At 36.0% G+C, this 18,692-nt stretch overlaps 1 protein-coding gene across 15 annotated transcripts in view; it reads right to left on the bottom strand.

Moving 5' to 3' along the window:
- Nucleotides 1–998: 998 nt before the first annotated feature.
- The window catches only part of REPS1 (RALBP1 associated Eps domain containing 1), a 65,589-nt gene continuing 47,895 nt past the window's right edge, over nt 999–18,692 (bottom strand). For 9 of the 15 annotated variants that reach the window (XM_071740748.1, XM_071740738.1, XM_071740739.1 and 6 more), the window contains 10 exons: nt 16,541–16,628; nt 15,667–15,768; nt 13,471–13,543; nt 11,131–11,249; nt 10,298–10,362; nt 8,495–8,680; nt 6,972–7,067; nt 6,226–6,374; nt 5,490–5,595; nt 3,055–4,407 (listed from right to left, as the gene is read on the bottom strand). In XM_071740748.1, coding sequence (XP_071596849.1) covers nt 4,339–4,407; nt 5,490–5,595; nt 6,226–6,374; nt 6,972–7,067; nt 8,495–8,680; nt 10,298–10,362; nt 11,131–11,249; nt 13,471–13,543; nt 15,667–15,768; nt 16,541–16,628 — 1,053 coding nt within the window. In that variant the 3' untranslated portion in view covers nt 3,055–4,338. Of the gene's footprint in view, nt 4,408–5,489; nt 5,596–6,225; nt 6,375–6,971; nt 7,068–8,494; nt 8,681–10,297; nt 10,363–11,130; nt 11,250–13,470; nt 13,544–15,666; nt 15,769–16,540; nt 16,629–18,692 lie in introns of all 15 variants that reach the window. The other 6 variants (XM_071740741.1, XM_071740744.1, XM_071740750.1 and 3 more) reach the window with 3 other exon arrangements.

Raw genomic sequence — 18,692 nt, 5'->3', positions numbered from 1 at the left:
ACTGGATAAAATTTTTCACATGCAGAACAAAAATTTTCCTGCTGTTCTACATGCACAGCTATTTGCAAAAAGGAAATTCTAAAACTTCGAAGGATTCCATTATTTAAATTGGCTGCAGGAGAAATGGATTAAAGAAAAATCATAAAACAACATTTAATATTTTTATCATTAAAAGTTCTGAGATTACAGTTTTAGAGTATTTCTTAGGTTGTGAGACCAAATATGGAAGCAACTTGGTGGAAACCATAGAAATACAGCAAAATAATCAGCCTCTTAATTTTGACAAAATGACACATGAATTAGTACTACTCTGCCATGCTTCAACACTACTTTATACCCATAGTGCAGAGCAAACTAAGGGATATATTCCTTTCAAGTACCCTTCTACAGAAAAATAACCTCGATTCTTCTCCAGTCTCCCAACTCCATCTGATCAGAATGCAGGTGACAGAGTTCATTCATGAGGGCAGTGGCTGACGATGGAACTGGAGCTCTAGGAGAAGGGTTTGCTGTAAACTGCAGCACTCTTCATCCAAAGGCAGGAATGCACAACAGAAGAGACAGGTCAAATTGGGAGGCACATCACTCCTGAATATTCTGAACATTTGACACAATGAAGTACAACTTCTTAAAAAATCCTTTAATGAACTTTTTATCAAAACGCACACTGTATTTTCATACTTAGACTGAACTGAAGCTTTCCATCAGTTCAAAAAGACCTGCAAAATGAGACACAACAGCACTTAGAATGGAAAGCTGAATTCCATAGGAGTTTAAAGAAACACACTCCTAAGATACCATAAAGGACCCAAAAATATTTGCTTCAATGTCTGCTGTGAAATCATACACTGCTGAAGTTTGAAGTGACTCAGACTAAGTTATTCAGAAAGTTGCATCTCAAGACAAACCCTTGGCATAGCTGAACCCAGGAGAGTAACTCAACTTTTAATCATAGACCAGAAAGACAGCACACCCCATCCATAAGGGACAGACATATCTCACACAAGAAAAAATGCTGCAGGTTTATTTTCTTTAGTTTTAAATTTGTATAACCTCAACTTTGTTTGTCCCACATAAGACATTTTCAGTAATAAGGGATCTTCTACTTCATGTACTATACAATTGAAAATAAAATGAGGGGCATGTGAGGTACAAAAAGATTGAAAATACTAGCTTACACTGGGTAGTCTTAAAATGCTGCTCAAAAAAGCAGCTTTTAAGTTTTTTACCTTTGAAGTTTGGAAATCTTCTCTGCAGTCCAAAGATAAGACAATGAATGGAGAAAAAAACAACTCCAAAGCAGAGGAGAAACAACAGAAATGCTAATCGTATGAGAAAAGAGGCACTCCTCCAATCACAAAGTCCACAGAAGAACATTTTGCAGGTGTTTCAAATGCATGCTGCTGTCCATCCATCCCAGCTGGGTACATGAATCACACTCTATACTATTTAATTTACATTTATACTTGCAACATAGAGAGCACATCACTTGTATGGTACACAATTCCTTGCCCCAAAGAGCTTACATTCTAAGCTTATAAAAGAGAACACATAAAGTAGCTGGACCAAGATCAAACAAATGTAGAAGATGGGAATAATTTTATAAGGGATTGAAGTTGGGTTACATTACTAAGTGAGGTAACTTCTGAACATCGTTGGCAGTGTTCTTAAGACACAAGTAATTTTTCACTTGGAAGCTCTTCTGATCATGAAAAACTAGTTTAAAACTTACTGAATGATACAATAAAAGTAATCCACAAAGAAAAATAAATCTTAAAAATAGATTTGTTGCCAAGACAAAAATGTTCAGATTGCTTAAGTTCTTCACTTGAGACACTAACCTGTCATTCTACTAGAAAGATACGAATGTTACAGAAATTCATATGTACATGTCACATTTGAATGTAAAAGGCTCTTTATAGTTAAGCTTAAAATGTTACATTTTGATTTAAGAATCTTGCTTCTATAAACAGTCTTAATACTTAAATTATTAATATGAAAATAATTCTATTTTTAAAATGTATTTTCAACTTTAAAATAAACTATGGACAAGATAGTTGGTTTGAAATCAGCATTTTTGACTATAGTAAGTGACCCACTTTTAAAGTACTGTTCTTGCTATTTGGCAGTTATAATAGAAATGACTACTTAATCAACTTTAAAGTTTTGGGGTTTTTTTTGTTTTGGGTTTTGGGGTTATTGGGTTTTTTAGGTTTTTGTTTGTTTGTATGAGGGTTTTTTTTTTTTCATTTCTGTGGTTCTTTCTTATTTCATGAAGTCCAAGTCTTGCACTTCATCTACTAATTGCCAAGATGTAGTTGACAAGCAATTTATATGTAAACATTGTGCCCATTTATCTATCATTTCTTAATCCATTAACATGCAAATAGAAAGTTCTTTTCATGCAATTATGACAGCCATGGTCTTCCATACCAGGGACTATTGCTTTGGATTATATACATCAGCCACCTGCAACACTTCCATGACATTTGAAAAAAATGTTGGAATAGTTACAGTAATAAAAATTAGCCATAATTATCCAATTTGTATATGATAACAAAAAGAGAAACTTTTTCACCTTAACAAATGTCACATCCAGTGGAAAAAATGTGATTTGGGCTATCCTTTTTTAAGGGAAGCAGATGTTAAGAGAATTTCATTTAAGCATGGAAGTGAGGCAGTGAGGATAAGAACTGACAACAGGCAACCCATTTACTTTTAATCTTGGAGGATACTCTCACAGAAATCAAACCAGAAACGATCACTAAAGCACTACACATTTCTTAAACCAAAGTCAGTACTAGCATTTGCTTTTCAGAAGTTACAACTACATTATATTTGCTTATAGGAGGATACAAAAGGAGCATAGCCACAGATTACCTAGAGAATTTGACCAAAAGCTAAGAAATGAGGGAAGGAAATGGCCAAGGGATTATGACAACTGTTTTGTATACATGCCACAAAATTACAAAAAGATTAACTGCAGACCCGTAATAAAACCCTCCCCACTATTTGAATGAGTTTCAATTCCCAGATAAAGATGAATCAACAAAATTAAAATATTGTGCTGTTTTATTGGTGTAAAAATCACACAATTGCTAGTTCTGATTCTGCAGAGATACATCCATGCAGTTAAACATCTATGATCCCACAGCCAGAAGAAGCCATTAAATAGAGTATCTGCTGTTAGTCAGCAATTAATGCAAATTTACATATGAGATCAAAAGGTGTGTATCATACAATATACAACAAATCCTAATACAGTACATCAACCTGAATAGCAGGATACACTCAAGGAACTCTGTTAATAGTGAAGCCTGTCTAAATGCCAGAGAAATAAGGCCTGGAAACAAGGTGACAGAAGGTATCCCAGAATTCCTAAGAAGCAAACTGTTCATTTTTTGTTTTTATTTGTTTTTTGCTGGGAATAAGAAGTTCATAGAGGTATCGACACATTACTTGACAATAGAATTTGTTATAGTGAAGGCTGGTGGAGGTGATTTGTTATTAAAAGGTAATGTGTGAAACATGCAATTACAGGTGGTGCGTAGGTAATGTGTAGTTAATTATGTTGGAGATTCACACCCAACTTTTTTTCACAAAGGGAGGACTGAAAAAAGGTGAAAAAGGCCTGTTTGATAGATTACCAATTGTACCGTAAATTGTTATATGCATGTGGCTGAATCAGAATCATGAGTGGATAAAATGTGAACACCTGGCAATCTGTGGTTACATACTCTGTAATGTATGCAACAAAAACAGAAACTCAAATCAAGCTGATATGGCAAACAGCCTGCAAGAACTGTCAACCTGAATAAATCGGTTTATTGCAAAGAAGCAGGCTTTCTAGAATTGAGAACAACTTTCTGATTGTGAATGGCAGCTTGGAAAGCAACATTGGCTGATGACAGATTACTAGTTTTTTCTCTTTTCTGGCACAATAAAATGCCACAGCAAAAGAAGAGTTCATGGGCTTAAAGTTTAAAGTTAACTGGTTACCAATCCTCTTCTGCAAAGATGTTTGAATGGGAAATAAGAAATCACTAAAAAATTCCAGTTGGAAATTTTGGCTACAAACTCTGCGAACTCAAGTCCAACAAATATCATGGATACCCACAGAAAATTATGGGAGAGGCAGTGTCACATTCAAGGAAAAAGGTTTTCTTCTCTGTACTGAAATTAAAATACTTAAATACAAAAGTGGACAAATTGACAAAACAGAACCACAACATTTAATGTAGAATACAGTGCACTGAGCTAGATGCATGGATCTTTAAATAGGCTTTGAAACCAATACCCCTTTCAAAATTAGTAAATTCACAGTTAACGGCAGTAGGCTTAGAGGTGAGAGAAAGGTCGAAGTTGTTCCAGTTGGACTTCCAGGGAAATCCTCTCTTCAAGAACATCCTACAAAAGAAAGATTTTCTACTGACTGTCCACAGAGAATGAATGCTAAATTTCTTGTTCATGCAATCAAAACTAGTAAATGTCAGCTTCAGTTCTGAGAAGTAGCATCTTGGTCTTTTCTAGAATCTGCAGAACTCTTCCTATAATCCGAACAGGAGATTGTCTAGCTGGAATTTACTCATAAATGAAAATCAATACCTTGCTCAAAGGTGAGGCCAGTTTGTACTCATTCCTTTCAAATGAATCAAAACCACAAAGTTGTAACCAGCTGCAAAACTATAATATATTAAAACTAAGTTTAAAATGTTAAGAAGGTAAAAGCTCTTATCTCAGTTAAAGGACTTGAAACTTGCAATTTTTAAACCCAGTTTTTCCTGTCATGTGAATTTTATGCACCTTGACTCTCGGAAAAAGTAACAAGTAAAATTCAGGCTTGATAAATTTTTTTAATGGCCTGTCTTCCAGTCTAGACAGTACCCCATTGATTTATTTTTACATTTAAGGTTTTCTTTTTAACTTCATAATTAGGCATCTTAAGAAATATTTCAAAAGAAAGGTGTTAACATGGTGCCTACCGATATATCCAAAATGTAACAGCTGACAAACTGATGACTATTGTTCTTAAGTTGTGAATTTTGGTTTTTGGTTTTTTTTGTTTAAAAAGAATTACAATTTTATTATGACTTTAAGGTTTGCCATTTCCTTCAAAAGGCAAGCGACTTCAGCTGCTCTTGATACTGCTTTTAAGGTACCTGATGACCACAACAGCTGCCCTTAATTAGTAAGATTGCAAATTAATTACAAAGCTTGAGATTCTGTTTTTTTGGGTTTTTGTGCAGCTGAAAGAAAATCAATTCACTGAATAATGTGTTTTGTAGCAATAAAAGCATACTTTGGAATTTCATAAAGCTTACCACAATCAAGTATATTCTACGATGTAAAAAAGGACAGTATTTTATCTCAATATCCTCCACTATGTAACACCACTGGTTTGCAGAGATGCCTGCTACTGTGCATCATTAACATCTTGCCCTGTCAGGCCCTTCTCTTAAACAGACAAAGGTTATGGAATATGGAATTACCTTTAGTTGCTGCTGCAGTTCACTATTCAATCTGGCCAAAACAGTATTGGTTTCCTTGTTACGCCTGATTGATGCCTGAATTGCCTTCTTGTCTTTTCCCACTGATCTAAGAATATATTAGAAATATTGTAGTAAGTCATTTTGTTGCTTAGCTGTGTATTTCATTTATAGTCGCTCTTTTTTTAATGAGCAGAATCCCGTTTTCCATTTTTTTTAACTTGTTACACAGTTTTCCCTCCTCTGCCTGGCTTGATTAACCTTGTTTGTTTGCATGGAAGCCACATACACTTGGTTTCAATAAAGCAGCAAGAAGCACAATTCAAGAACTTAACACAATCAATTTTCTTAAGTCAAAACACACCATACCACACTAATCTGCCTAAAAATGAGTAATTTAATAGTCTACTTTTATGCTAGGACACAAAGACTCTAAATTTTGTGTCATTCGTAGCAACCATTATTTATTATCAAACACTACATCTTAATACTCCCACCACTTATTTGCAACATACTTGAAAAAATAAGAGTTCACACTCCAAAATTCAACATTCCTAAAGGCTTATCAGTGGCTGAGGCTTTGGGATGATCTTGCTTAAAAATCAAAACCCCAGAAACTGTTAAATTAACCTACTTCAAACACACTGAAATTGTTTGCAACTCCTAGAACAGAAAGTGTGTATGCTGTTTAAATGTAAAGTTTCCAGTAACAGATGTATTTATACACTTCTTGTGTTACCTAGGAATAGATGGCTGTGAAGCAAGAACAGCAGCTATGACACCTGTTTTCTGTGAAAGTTCCTCAGCTTCAGGTCTTAGCTCATCTTCTGATTTTAATCTTCTGCGAATAGGCTTTGGTGGTGGAGCAAGTGGGGTAGTGCCTTTACCCTGAAGAGGAAAAACAAGCCCATTAATACTGAAACTTCTTTTAGCTTGGATTACATCCTGCCAACTTGTTTGTGTTACATATCCTTAAAAATCAGTTACTGAGCCGATGACATCTACAGCCTATCAGGTATTTTCTGATGGACATCTAGCTGCATTCTAATATGGCCTGGAAAAAAAAGAAGTACTAAATCCTAGACCATAGTGAAAGGGGATCAAGTTGCTACACAGACAAAGAATTGTGGAAGCAACCATAGTACAGCTGACAATTGCAAATACACAGCATCTCAGAGCACACTCCTCCATTCCATCCCCCAACCCCATGGAACAAAAAAGCTACTGTTGACCAAGGTCTGTACTGAATACTTGCTGTTTCAAAAATTTAAACATTTACAAGTGTCCTCATTTTCTGCTATCTCAAGACAAAAGCTAATGTTTAGCAACTTCTGATACACATATGTGCCTATTTCAAGCACCTACTGGACCTAAGCAAACTGATTCAAGTGGAAGTATGTAATGTTGTTGCTGCTAATCGAATCAGTTGTATATTTTCCTATACAACAGCCAACTGCACTCTCCTTCCAAGTGTACTTTGCATACCACACTAGTGGGGACAGTAGCAGGCGTTTTGTCTTCAGCTCTTCCATCTCCTTTGGCAACTCTAAGACAACTTGCAGAATCAGAGGGCTTTTCAACCTAAAGGGATATAAACCATATTTAGAAAACTCCTATTTAAATATTTCATTCAGCAACAGTTCCAATAAAATAGAAGTATGCTGCATTTCTGATAGATGAATATACTTAAACACCTTAAATTGCAGTTCCAAGTCATCTTCAGAAGCACAGGCAGGAAACAAGACCTGCTTTGGAACAAAACCATCTACAACTATCTTAGTCTGAAACACTTGTTTTGGCCTGGGAGCAGCTTACGTAAGAGGAACATAGTGAAAAGCTGTACTTGCAGAAATTAAGATCTGATAGAGAATTTTAAATTAAAAAAGATGAAGTAGCTATCTGAAAATACTCCTCTCTCAAGCATTGTACTCCAGATGTTGGAAGACCTCTGAATAAAGTCAAATCCCTGGTGTTATGAGGCGCTGTATAGAACAAAAAAGACCGTGGCCTGATGATAAACTGCTACAGCTGTTTCTGCTATTACATTACCACCATTATCTATTTGTTACTGCCAAAAGTTAATCCCTCCGATGGAACACAATCCTACTATTCCCCATTCACCTAACTCAAAACAATCAGCAAGCTTAACTTAAGCAGTTTTCAGTGGCAGCTTAAGCTAACATAGCTGATTTTGCAATGAGCTACACAGAGTGTGCTCAAATGGTTCCAAGTCATTAACCTCTCTGATTAAGAGTATAAAGAACATGCTGCTGATAGTTGGTAAAACTTTAAAGAACCACAGGTAATTCTGCAACCAAGAATGCAGAAGTATCCCAGAGAACTTACAATTTAGATGAAGGCTACAAATTATGAAAGGAAAATACAAAGTAATTCATGTAATAGCAATAAGCTATTATGACACTAATAGAAAAAAAAATCTAAGGCTTCCAATTTTCTAAGTCCTATGAAGTAGTCCTTTTGAAGTGGGAAACAAGGTTTTGTAAACATCCCTAACAATGTATTATAGCAGAATGCCAGAGCTCTATTTATTTTTGCTGCTTGTCCAATGGCTTGGAAAAAAAACCAAATTACTGGAGTTTTAGCTTTAGCAAGTTGATGATACTTGACAGTCATCTCATTTATTAAGACAGACTACTTTAAAACTTACCATTAAGTCCTTTGGATGGGTGGCATGAGTGAGCAGAAGAAAGGTTTTTGCTTGTGTGAAAGTCTTAAATGCACCAACGCAATTATGTTTGTGCACGTATAGGCAAATAAATACAAAATATTTTAAATTACAATCAAGAACTGAGAAGAAAATAATTTCTTCTGCCTAGGTGTTTGGCAGTTACTAAGTAAGAGTTGGAGTGTCTCATGTAATTGCTTTCTAGCAAGGGATTGGGACACTATAAAAAAAGGCCTCAGAGTTAAAACAGCAGAAGTTTTAACTAAGTCTCATAAACTGTTTGCAGTATTATGCAATTGACAAGATATTAACTTCTGCTCACCTGCAAGACTTCTGTGTGCGTTTCAATTTCATCTTCTTCCTCTTTGTTTACACCTGAAACTGCAAATGCCTCAAACTGGCTGAAGTCTGCAAAATTTGGCTGTTCTGGTATTTGTTGAGGTGAGGTACTGGTATGAGCTATTAGGCCTTCAGCATCTACTGGGCGATGCACATGAGGACCTGCACCCTGCAATAAAACAACAAAAATATTTAGTGACATTGCTCTTAATGTATTTATCTGAAGCAAATAATCTTACCAAACAACAGCTTGTCACAGTACATTAAAGATTATTTGCCTTATTAGTGGATAAAAATTTAAGTCCTATCAGTAGGACTAGGTGCATTTCACCCAAGACACAAACAAACAGTCCACTCTCTGTGTTATAATGAGAGGAATATTTAAAAGAAGCTGATCAGATTTGCTATTATCCAGAGAACTAGACTAAAGATGGATGCACAGTAAGACCATCTGGGCTCACTGGACTGCATACATTTCTGCTGTAACACAGTCCAGCTTGGCTTTGCCAGGTTTGATATAGATTTCTAGTCCAGTTCCATAAATATGCTTCTGAATGGAATGTATCTGTCATTGTACCCACATTCTTAGCAGATGATTTCTGGATCCACTGACTGACTTCAACTGCTGGTAACTTAAAAGTTCTAGCAAGTAGATGCTGCTGAAAAACAACTGAAAAGCAAATTTATCTGTCCCATGTCAGATTTCACAGCAGCTGAACAGCAGCTGATTAAGACAAAGAGAAAATAACTTTCCCAGGATTTGTTTCCTCCTAAAACAACTAACTGAACTGACTCAAATCAGGACTGTAAAGATGACTAAGTCTATTAAAAAGAAGTGGCACCAATCCTTTTGGAAGCAGGCATATTACATAAAACTATACCCTATGCCAGACAGATGAAAGAGAAACACTCATTTTCATAGAATCATAGGATTGGCTGGGTTGGAAGGGAGTTCAGAGATCATCAAGTCCAACCCTTGATCCACTCCCGCTGCAGTTCCCAGACCATGGCACTGAGTGCCACATCCAGTCTCTTTTTAAATATCTCCAGGGACGGAGAATCCACCACTTCCTGGGGCAGCCCATTCCAGTGTTTGATCACCCTCTCAGTAAAGAAATTCTTTCTAATACACAACCTAAACCTCTCCTGGCACAACTTGAGACCGTGCCCTCTTGTCTTACTGAGAATTGCCTGGGAGAAGAGACCAACCCCCACCTGGCTACACCCTCCTTTCAGGGAATTGTAGAGAGTGATGAGGTCTCCTCTGAGCCTCCTCTTCTCTAGGCTGAACAGCCCCAGCTCCCTCAGCCTCTCCTCACAGGACTTGTGCTTGAGTCCCTTCACCAGCCCAGTTGCCTCCTTTGGACCTGCTCCAGGACCTCCATCTCCTTCCTGAACTGAGGGGCCCAGAACTGGACACAGGACTCGAGGTGTGGCCTCACCAGACTGCTCCCACAACCTGTTTGATGGCCTATTAGCTACACAGGGACAGGTTAAGAGATGTGCAAATGTAACTTTCTTCTTTTTTCTATGACTCTGAGCTCCAGAGCCACTCATTCACCCTTAATCTCTAATTTAATAATTTCTTGTGGTTCCAGAAGAAGCAAGTTATTCTTCAGGAAAGGCTAACATTTGGCTCTAGTTTGGATTTTGCCATCATTCACATCTTGGTCATTTCAAAAAATATCAATCAATACTACTTACTTTAGACATAAGTTAAAATTCAGAGTTAGATAAAAATGACACAGGAGGTTAAAGTATGATTTTTCAAACGTGGTAACTTCACCTGTGAAGGCTGTGGTCTTGGAGGCACTGCTGGGGGATAGGCAACAACTCCAGCCTGTTGCTGTCCTGTAAAAGAGTCATCACATTCAGCCAAGTCTGTTACTCTGAATGTTACAGTGCTATCTCTATTTGATTTTTGACATGCAAACATGATGAAATGCTGCATTTTGCCTACATATAAACCTCTCATATTTAGGACAATAACTGTAGTGTCACCTCCTTTCAAGTTTGCAAACAGACAAAACAAGGAATCAGAATGCAGATCTTGTACTTTGTTCCAGCTCAAAGTACAGGCATGGTCATACTTTTCTGATCTTAGTCCTTTTTTTCCTTTTACTCTCATTATACGCACTTAACATTTTCTCATTCTTTGTGATTCTGAAAAGTACCAAAAGGTCAGAAGTACAATAAAAACGCTTAAGCAGAGCACCAGAAATGACCTTTCATAATTTCCTCTGATGTGAAATACTTGACACCCATCTCTAATACAGCTGATACCAAAAGAATTCTCTTGAAAACTTACTGGCAGATATAATTTATTACATTAGGGTGGACTTTCGAAGTGTTATTTCCTGACTTTGTTACCAACACTCATCTGAAGGACTACAATGCCAGTGTTCAGAATTTAATTCTAAATTATCAGCTTAAACAATATTGAGTACAAATTCTAAGATCAACAGGAAGAGTGACAACATTTTCAGCTTTTAATCAGAAGCAGCATTTTAAAAACATACTCTATATCTTTCTCCACAGGAAAAAAAACATAGTGTGCTTCAAAAATACATGTGCTGAAAAAAAACCCAAAACATCACAGTAGGAACACAGTATAGCTACCTGGGGTAACTGAAAAGGATCTGTTCAGATCTAAAGATGACGACCGAGAATGAGAAGCATGAGGCCTTGGAGGGGGTGGTGGGGGAGCAGTGTTATCTGGAGACGTTCCTGAATGTGACCTGCAAAACACACACACACTTCTGTAGTGATTTTAGGCAGCTACAACAGAGTAAAAATTCAAAAGTTCTTCACAGTATACAATTAAAAATTAAAGTTTGACAGATGGAAAAGAGCCTGATTGTCACTGATTTTGAAGATTGCAAAATCGGTTTTAAACTTATGGTATTCTTTGATTTCACACTTGTTTTTATATTGCCATTTGATCATCTCCATTATCCAAATTATTTTTATATTGCCACAAGTAATTTATCTTTGGGAAAACAATAGTTTGATACACATTCCAAACGATGACAGTTCAAGAACAGAGGATCCTGAATATAGTCATTCCAGATGGTAGTCACTATAATTCACAATGTATGTAAGATGGAGTCAACAACCTGTTTTAAGCAGGTTAAGTTTACTGCCACTGAAAAAGAGTATTAAGCTTCTGTTGGACCTGCCTCCAGGTACATGCAAGTTTAAGGACATATCTCAGTGGATGAGATAGCAATTCTCTGCCTATAATTTTCCAAATCTATATCTTCAGTAACATTTTCAGAAATTTTAACTCATTCTTAGGTAGGATCACCATCTAGTGGATACCTGTTGTAAGTTCATTGAGCATACACAGAAGAATGAAGTATTGCACTGTCATTTAAGTGGGATTCATTGTCTATAGAATTTTTTTAGACCTTCTAATTTAAAAACAGCTTGCAGAAATGTCCTAACTAGTCCAATTTGTGCAAGACAGATTCACTAAATCACTGACATGAATACAGTTTCTCTTATTCAGCAGATAAATAAGTAATAAAAATATATTCTGTGACTGACTTCTGTAACTTTCTTCTTCGACTAACTAAGATTAAAAAATCGGAGGGGTAAGATGTAGCTAATTTTCAGACAAAACCTGAAATGGTTGCATATGTAAAGTGTAGACAGAAAACACAGTTATCACAGTAGAAAAATTCTGCTTCCTTATTAATATACTCTCTGGGACAATGCTTCTGTAACACTGTGTAACTCTTCAGCTGATAAAAGACAGATCTAATTACACTGACTCCCAGGGTCATAGCTATCTAGTCTAGTATAAAAGGCACAAGTAGGATCAAAAAAAAATGGAGAAAGTGGTTTAAATAGACCCCTGAAGTATCATTATCTGGCATAGCCTTGCCAGATTTTGCTTTTTGAAAACACAAAGTACTCTGAACTAATGGTAGGGTTATGCAATCTCCACAGAGAATGTTGTAATTGGTAGAAGAGGTATCAGTGGAATGAAGTAAATGAGAAATCAGAGAAAGATTTCCTGGGTGGACACTGCCAGAATTTTCAGATCTGAACAGAAGCTACCTGTGCTATAAGATGCTAACTTCTCAGAAAGCTTTCTTCATCTAGACAAATTCAGCAAGAGCACCCAACCCAAAATCAGAGATGAAAATACATGTTGAAACCATCATGTTGATAGTGCAAAAAACCCCACAGAAGTGGGACAGAAAACCAGATTTGCCATTTAGCAACATTGAAGGAAAGAAGTTTTCAAGCCACTATACTGATAGGCAATTGCAAATCTTTCTTTGCTATTGAAGTCACCTTAGCCATTTTTGCTTTGAAACTTACCTCTGAAACTGATTGTAAGATGGTTAATGCCGTAGCTGATTTTTAATCCTATTCAGGCAGATTTAATGGGAACAATTAGCACCAGCTAGTACAGCACATTCTCTATGTCAAATGATGCAGTTGTTGCTTATGTGCTTGTGTAACTTCCTCCAGTCCCTTAATTTATGCTGGGACTATGACTGCCCTTCATTTTATAAAAGCCTATTACTAAAGAAACTGAGTTACTGCTGTGATAGTTCTAATTTATGTTTTACTCTTCTTCTATGCTACAAAGTCACAAGATCATTCTCCATTAAAACCTAATAGATTTTTTTTAAATATAAAAAATGGTTTCAAGTAACATCATGATTTCCCATGCATAAAACCTGAAGTATTTAAGAAGAAAATCTTTATCAAGATTCCTGACTGAATGTGGAGTTTCATTTGGCCAATTCCAAATAACTTTTTATATATTTTTCTAATATATTTATTTCTAATGCATTAGAAAACAGACTGCCTCCAGATTCTCAAGCATTAAGTTGAGAATTTCTTTAGACATCATTTTACAAGTTAGTAGTCAAACAATCAGCAGCTCAGAACAGGCTTCTTTAAACATCTTTTATTTTTTTCAGTGGCTACTCTACTGACCGTTGCCGTGTTACAGTGCTTCCAATTTGCTCTGGATCTGAAGTATAGGAATCCGAACTGCTGTAACCATCTGCTGGTAAGAGAAAGCAAAAAGTTTCATATTTGTTTGGCATCATTAATATATTCTAGCAAATATACATATTATACAAATTTAAATATCGATTTTTTATTTTTCAAGAGGACTTACATCCTTGTATTGCTTCCCTGTAATGTATTATCTGGGCAGGATTAAAAATCTCTGAGCCTGAGTAATTGAAGGATGCAGCACAAACCAACTCCTCTTGCCCAATGTTTGTTGGTTACTACTGGCATGTACTGAAGGATAAACAATGTTGTATTTTAACCATAAAATTTAAGTTTAATAAGCAATAATTTTGAAACACTTGACTTCAACAATCTAGACAACACAAGGACATTCAAGAAAAAAAAAGCAATAAATAGGATAGGCTGGATTTTAGAAGTGCTGAAGGATTGTCACCAACCTCAGAAGTAATAAAAAAGACAAGATATATATAGCACACAGATTAAATCAGTACCTTAGCTACTACTCTAACTTCTGTACTTTCAAGCCTGGTAGTCAGCTCTCTTTTGGTCTAAATCTTTTAAAAAGCTTTCAACTTTTTGTTAAGGCAACCCATAAAAATGAAAGTTGCTATTACAGCATCTCGTAGACAGCTTCCTGAAGGACACCCTTGCCCTCAAAAGTTGTGCAAAGTTTGAGGTTGCACAGAAAGACAACTGAGCAGTGCCTGTGCCTACTGACTCCTCTCTTATCTGATGGAAAGATTTGACCCTGCTGCCTGGCATAGGTGTGAGCTGCTATTTATAAATTTATACCTTCCAAGCTGAACTACTCTTGATGTACAGCACTGAAAATAAAGACAAAATGCTAATTTCTCATCATCAAGATAATGCATATAAATCTCCACTGTTTCTCAGTCCAAAATAATATTTTAATACATTGAGATAGAAAATAATCACGCTGCATCTAAACTTTGATCAAAAAAACACTATGAAATTTGTACTCCTCTGTACAATGCAGAAAAAACCATGAACCTATGATGAACAAATTATTCTAGAAGAAATGTTTTTAAGAACATCCATTTCTGAAACAAGACTTTCAAAAGAGCAATATATTGAAAAAAAATCCAAAAAACAAACAAAAAACCAGAACAAAACCCAACAAAACCCCCACCACTTAGAAAGATTTGCTTAAACTAAGATTGCAACTCCTTGTTCTCAAATGAATTCTGGCACAGCTAGGAAAAAAAAATAAATGTAAAGCAAACACTGAGACGTGAGTCCAGCCCAATAACTCGTGGAAGCACACTATAGACATTGCCACTTACTTAGTACAGAAGGTGCTCAGATAAACTATGTAAGTATGACACCAAATAACAAAGAAACAGAATTACCAAGACAGCAAGTCTTCACAAAGAAGTCCTGTTAGATGTGGGTTTTAAGCATCAGAAATTAATTTTCTGGTGTCAGCTTGTATTAAATGCTTTATACAGGATTCACCTGAAAGATGCTAGCTAACCAAATCACTTACAACACTGACAAGAGCCATTTCTGCACAAAAAGGATGGGCATCTGGGACCTCTCTCAGTATTAAAAAAGTACATTAACCAAGTCAAAATGATGCAAAATGTTTTGGACACGAGAGAGAGAGAGAATCAAAGAGGCTATTAGAAGCAAACACTTTAAAAGCTATACCTAAAAAAGAAATCTGGAGGTTTACTTCATTTTCTTAGCATCACGCACATGACAAGTGCCTGAAAATTTTGTAGTCAACACATTTTCACTGTTCAGGAAACTTGCTGTTACATGGTTCTGAGGAAGTACAATCAAATGCTACTTATTAAATTCCACTTTCTATATGTTTTGATTTTTCACACTAAAATTAAAATTAAAAATATGGAAGACAGCTTACAAAATTAGCTTTTTTTGAACACATATGTCAGGAAAACATCTCCAGTGGCACCTGTAGAGCTTTCTTAATTACTAATTCTAATTATTAGTTATAATATACACATCATATGAGAAATGTCTCTCTTAGGATTAAGTTTACCACATTTTAGAGCTGCTGTTATCTAGCAAGTTTTCATTTGAAAAATTCATCTGAAGATATCAGATCTCCATCTTGCATAATGCAAAGAAACCCCCAAACTGATCAGAAAGTACTTTGATACTTACTAACTGTACTTCCAGCTGTGTATTTTACAGATGAACTCATTTTATTTTCTTCGGGGAGATCAGGTGGTTTCACAAGTAGTGGGCTAGTAGGGTTAGTATGATCTAGATGGAAAAATGAGCCAAATAAATAAAGGTTGTCAAACTGCACATCCAAAAAGTTTTACATTAGTTTTCTGCTCTTAGCAGAGTTACTGCACTAAAGAATAAAATTGTATTGCAGCACTTTCAGAGAATGAATTATTTTAACTATGAAGTTTTACATTGTAATAGGGTCATTTTCATTTCTCAGAGTTAAGAGTTGGGAATCTTTACCTATTTACAAGGCTAAAGACACTTTAAAAGAAATGTGTTATGGACACTTCTTTATTTTCATATGCTGCAGGTTCTGCACAAGCTACATGACAGGAAAAATACTGGCATGTTCAGACACATCTGTAAATTGAGACTTCTACTCAGTGAAAATTATCAAACCACCTTGCTTAAAAAAAAAAAAAAGACTGATAATACTACCAAATGCTGTCAAGTTTCAAAATAACAAACTGAGTAACTTTGACCACAGCAGAACAAGCTTTATCAATGCAGCTTAACAGTCCACTATCCTGGGGACTCAAAGCAAAATCATGATGCTTCCCAACTACACCAGGCAATGTCTTATAGATGGTGAAATCTTCATAGTAGCAAAAGGCCATTCAAGTGCTACACATATCTGAACAGTATTCTAATTGTTCACTCAGAGAATCTCATAAATTATGTCTGTTACAACTCCAGATATACTCATCTAAGGAGAAAAAAAAAAGTCAGGATGTTTAAGGAAGCAAACTGAACTCTTAAGATTTATAAAACCCTCCGTATTACCAGGAGAAAAATATCCTACCACTTCCAGTTCTTTTAAGCTCCATTTCCTGCATGTGGATTTTGCTTGGAGTCATTCTTATTGGAACTGGGTGAACAATTGCAGTGTCCTGTAGAAGAGATGAGAATTCAGTGACATTAATCTAGTTTTACATTCTTCTATTAAGAGCCTCCAACACCATGCGAAATGCTGCTTCTACACAAATTTTCATAAATTCAATTTTTTTTCCCACACAGTTCCAGAGAGCTGAATATACCCATCAAACTAAAGCTATATTAGCTGATGTTTTTCTACTTAGAAGGCGTAACCTAGAATATTACTTTAAAAGGGCACTAGAAACATCTCTATAGACTACTGCGTTGTAAATAGGAATTTTACCAGCTTTCCACCATTTCCAGGGGCTGTAGCACCTTCCTATGAAGACAGGCTGAGAGACCTGGGGTTCAGCCTAGTGAAGAGAAGGGTCCAGGGACACCTTATAGTGGCCTCCCAGTACCAAAAGGGGGCCTACAGGAAAGCCAGGTAGGGACTTTTATAAGGGAGTGAACCAGCAGGGCAAGGGGTACTGGTTTTAACTGGAAGAAGACAGATTTAGATTAGACACTAAGAAGTAATTCTTTACTATGAGGGTGGTGAGACAGTAGAACAGGCTGCCCAGAGATGCTGTGGATGCCTCATGTAATGCCCCTGTAAGTGTTCAAGGCCAGGTTGGATGGGGCTTTGAGCAACCTGGTCCAGTGGGAGGTGTCCCTGCCCATGGCACAGATGTTGGAAACAGATTAAGATCCCTTCTACCCCAAACCATTCTATGACTTTTAACATACCAGACATGCTACTTGAAGTGCATCTTGAAAAAAACAACTTCAAACCCCCACTCCTCAGCTTCACTTACAATTCCTCCTGAACCTATGGCTTCTTCTATATAGTGTGAATATTTCTCTATAATATAGGTATTTCATAGTAGTTTAAGACAAATAGTTTCAGGAGTTTTAAAAACAGTAAAATCTTGTACATTTTAGTTTAATTAACTCTATGGAGTATTTCTCTAGTGTTAGTGATGACCTTACACTTAGGCATTTCCTTTGTAGTTCAGACAACAGTCTCCATTTTAATGTATAGCCTTTTTCCTTTGGTTTGGAGATTTGAGTGTAGATGGCTTAAAAGAAAATATTAAAAATTGTTTTTTACCAAGTAACCTAAAATATGGACATGGCTGCTTGAGTTTTTTTTACTGTCATCTATATTCAGAATATATGAATAGATGAACAATGACAACACAAAATACTGCAGATTATATTCTGCTTCTAGAAATAAAAAGTTTCAAAGCTACTCTTTTATCAGAAATTTAATATGTTCTGGCTGCTTAAGTAGATCAGTTTCACCAAGCATAATACATTTAACATTATTTTCTAAAACTGTTTAAACTGGCTTGCACTACTCTTTTTGCAAATATATGCTTTTAAAACCACTTTCTAGTCACAGCTCAACTATTTCTAAAAGCCTGGTGCAACAAGAGTGTTTATCTCTTTAAAATATGTTGCACTTTTCTTTCCCTTGAAATGGGATTATCATACAAAGATCACTCTTGCTGTACTTGCTTCAGTCCTCTGCTATAATCCAATGTCCAGCTAATACAAAAATAATTACTCAAACAGGTGAATGGATTTTTATACAATGTATTAATTCAGATCATTAATCTAATTTTACACAAAATAATTTAACATTTACCAACTTTCACATACAAGAGTCAAATTATGTTCCTATACCTGGGAATGAATGTACTGTTTTACTCTTTCCACTCATCTTTTATCTCCAAAGCAGCTGCTTTTCCAGTATAAAGAGAAAAGACCTGGTCTATGGATTTACTCCTTAGTCATTAACAACTGCTTGAGAAAGCTGATTCTCTCCTTTGGGAAAGCAGCAGTGTTCAGTGAATCAGTCCTATAAATCACTGTTGAGACTGCTAAAATGAGGACTCTGCACACTGCCACTGAGTATTTGCTGTCATTTATTTTTATTTTCATACAAAAATAGACTGGAGTATCTATTATCAAAGTCTGTTACCTTAGCAACCATCAAAGATGCTAGCGATTTTTAAAGCTTTTTCTCAGCTACAAGCATTGTTAAGAAAACAACTCAAGAATGTGACCTCACTCTCTATTTTAAAATTTCT

This window comes from Heliangelus exortis, chromosome 3 (genome assembly GCF_036169615.1).
Source record: "Heliangelus exortis chromosome 3, bHelExo1.hap1, whole genome shotgun sequence".
Classification (NCBI taxonomy): domain Eukaryota; kingdom Metazoa; phylum Chordata; class Aves; order Apodiformes; family Trochilidae; genus Heliangelus; species Heliangelus exortis.
Note: the sequence above shows the minus strand (reverse complement) of the source record. Positions and strands in the feature narration are given on the sequence as shown.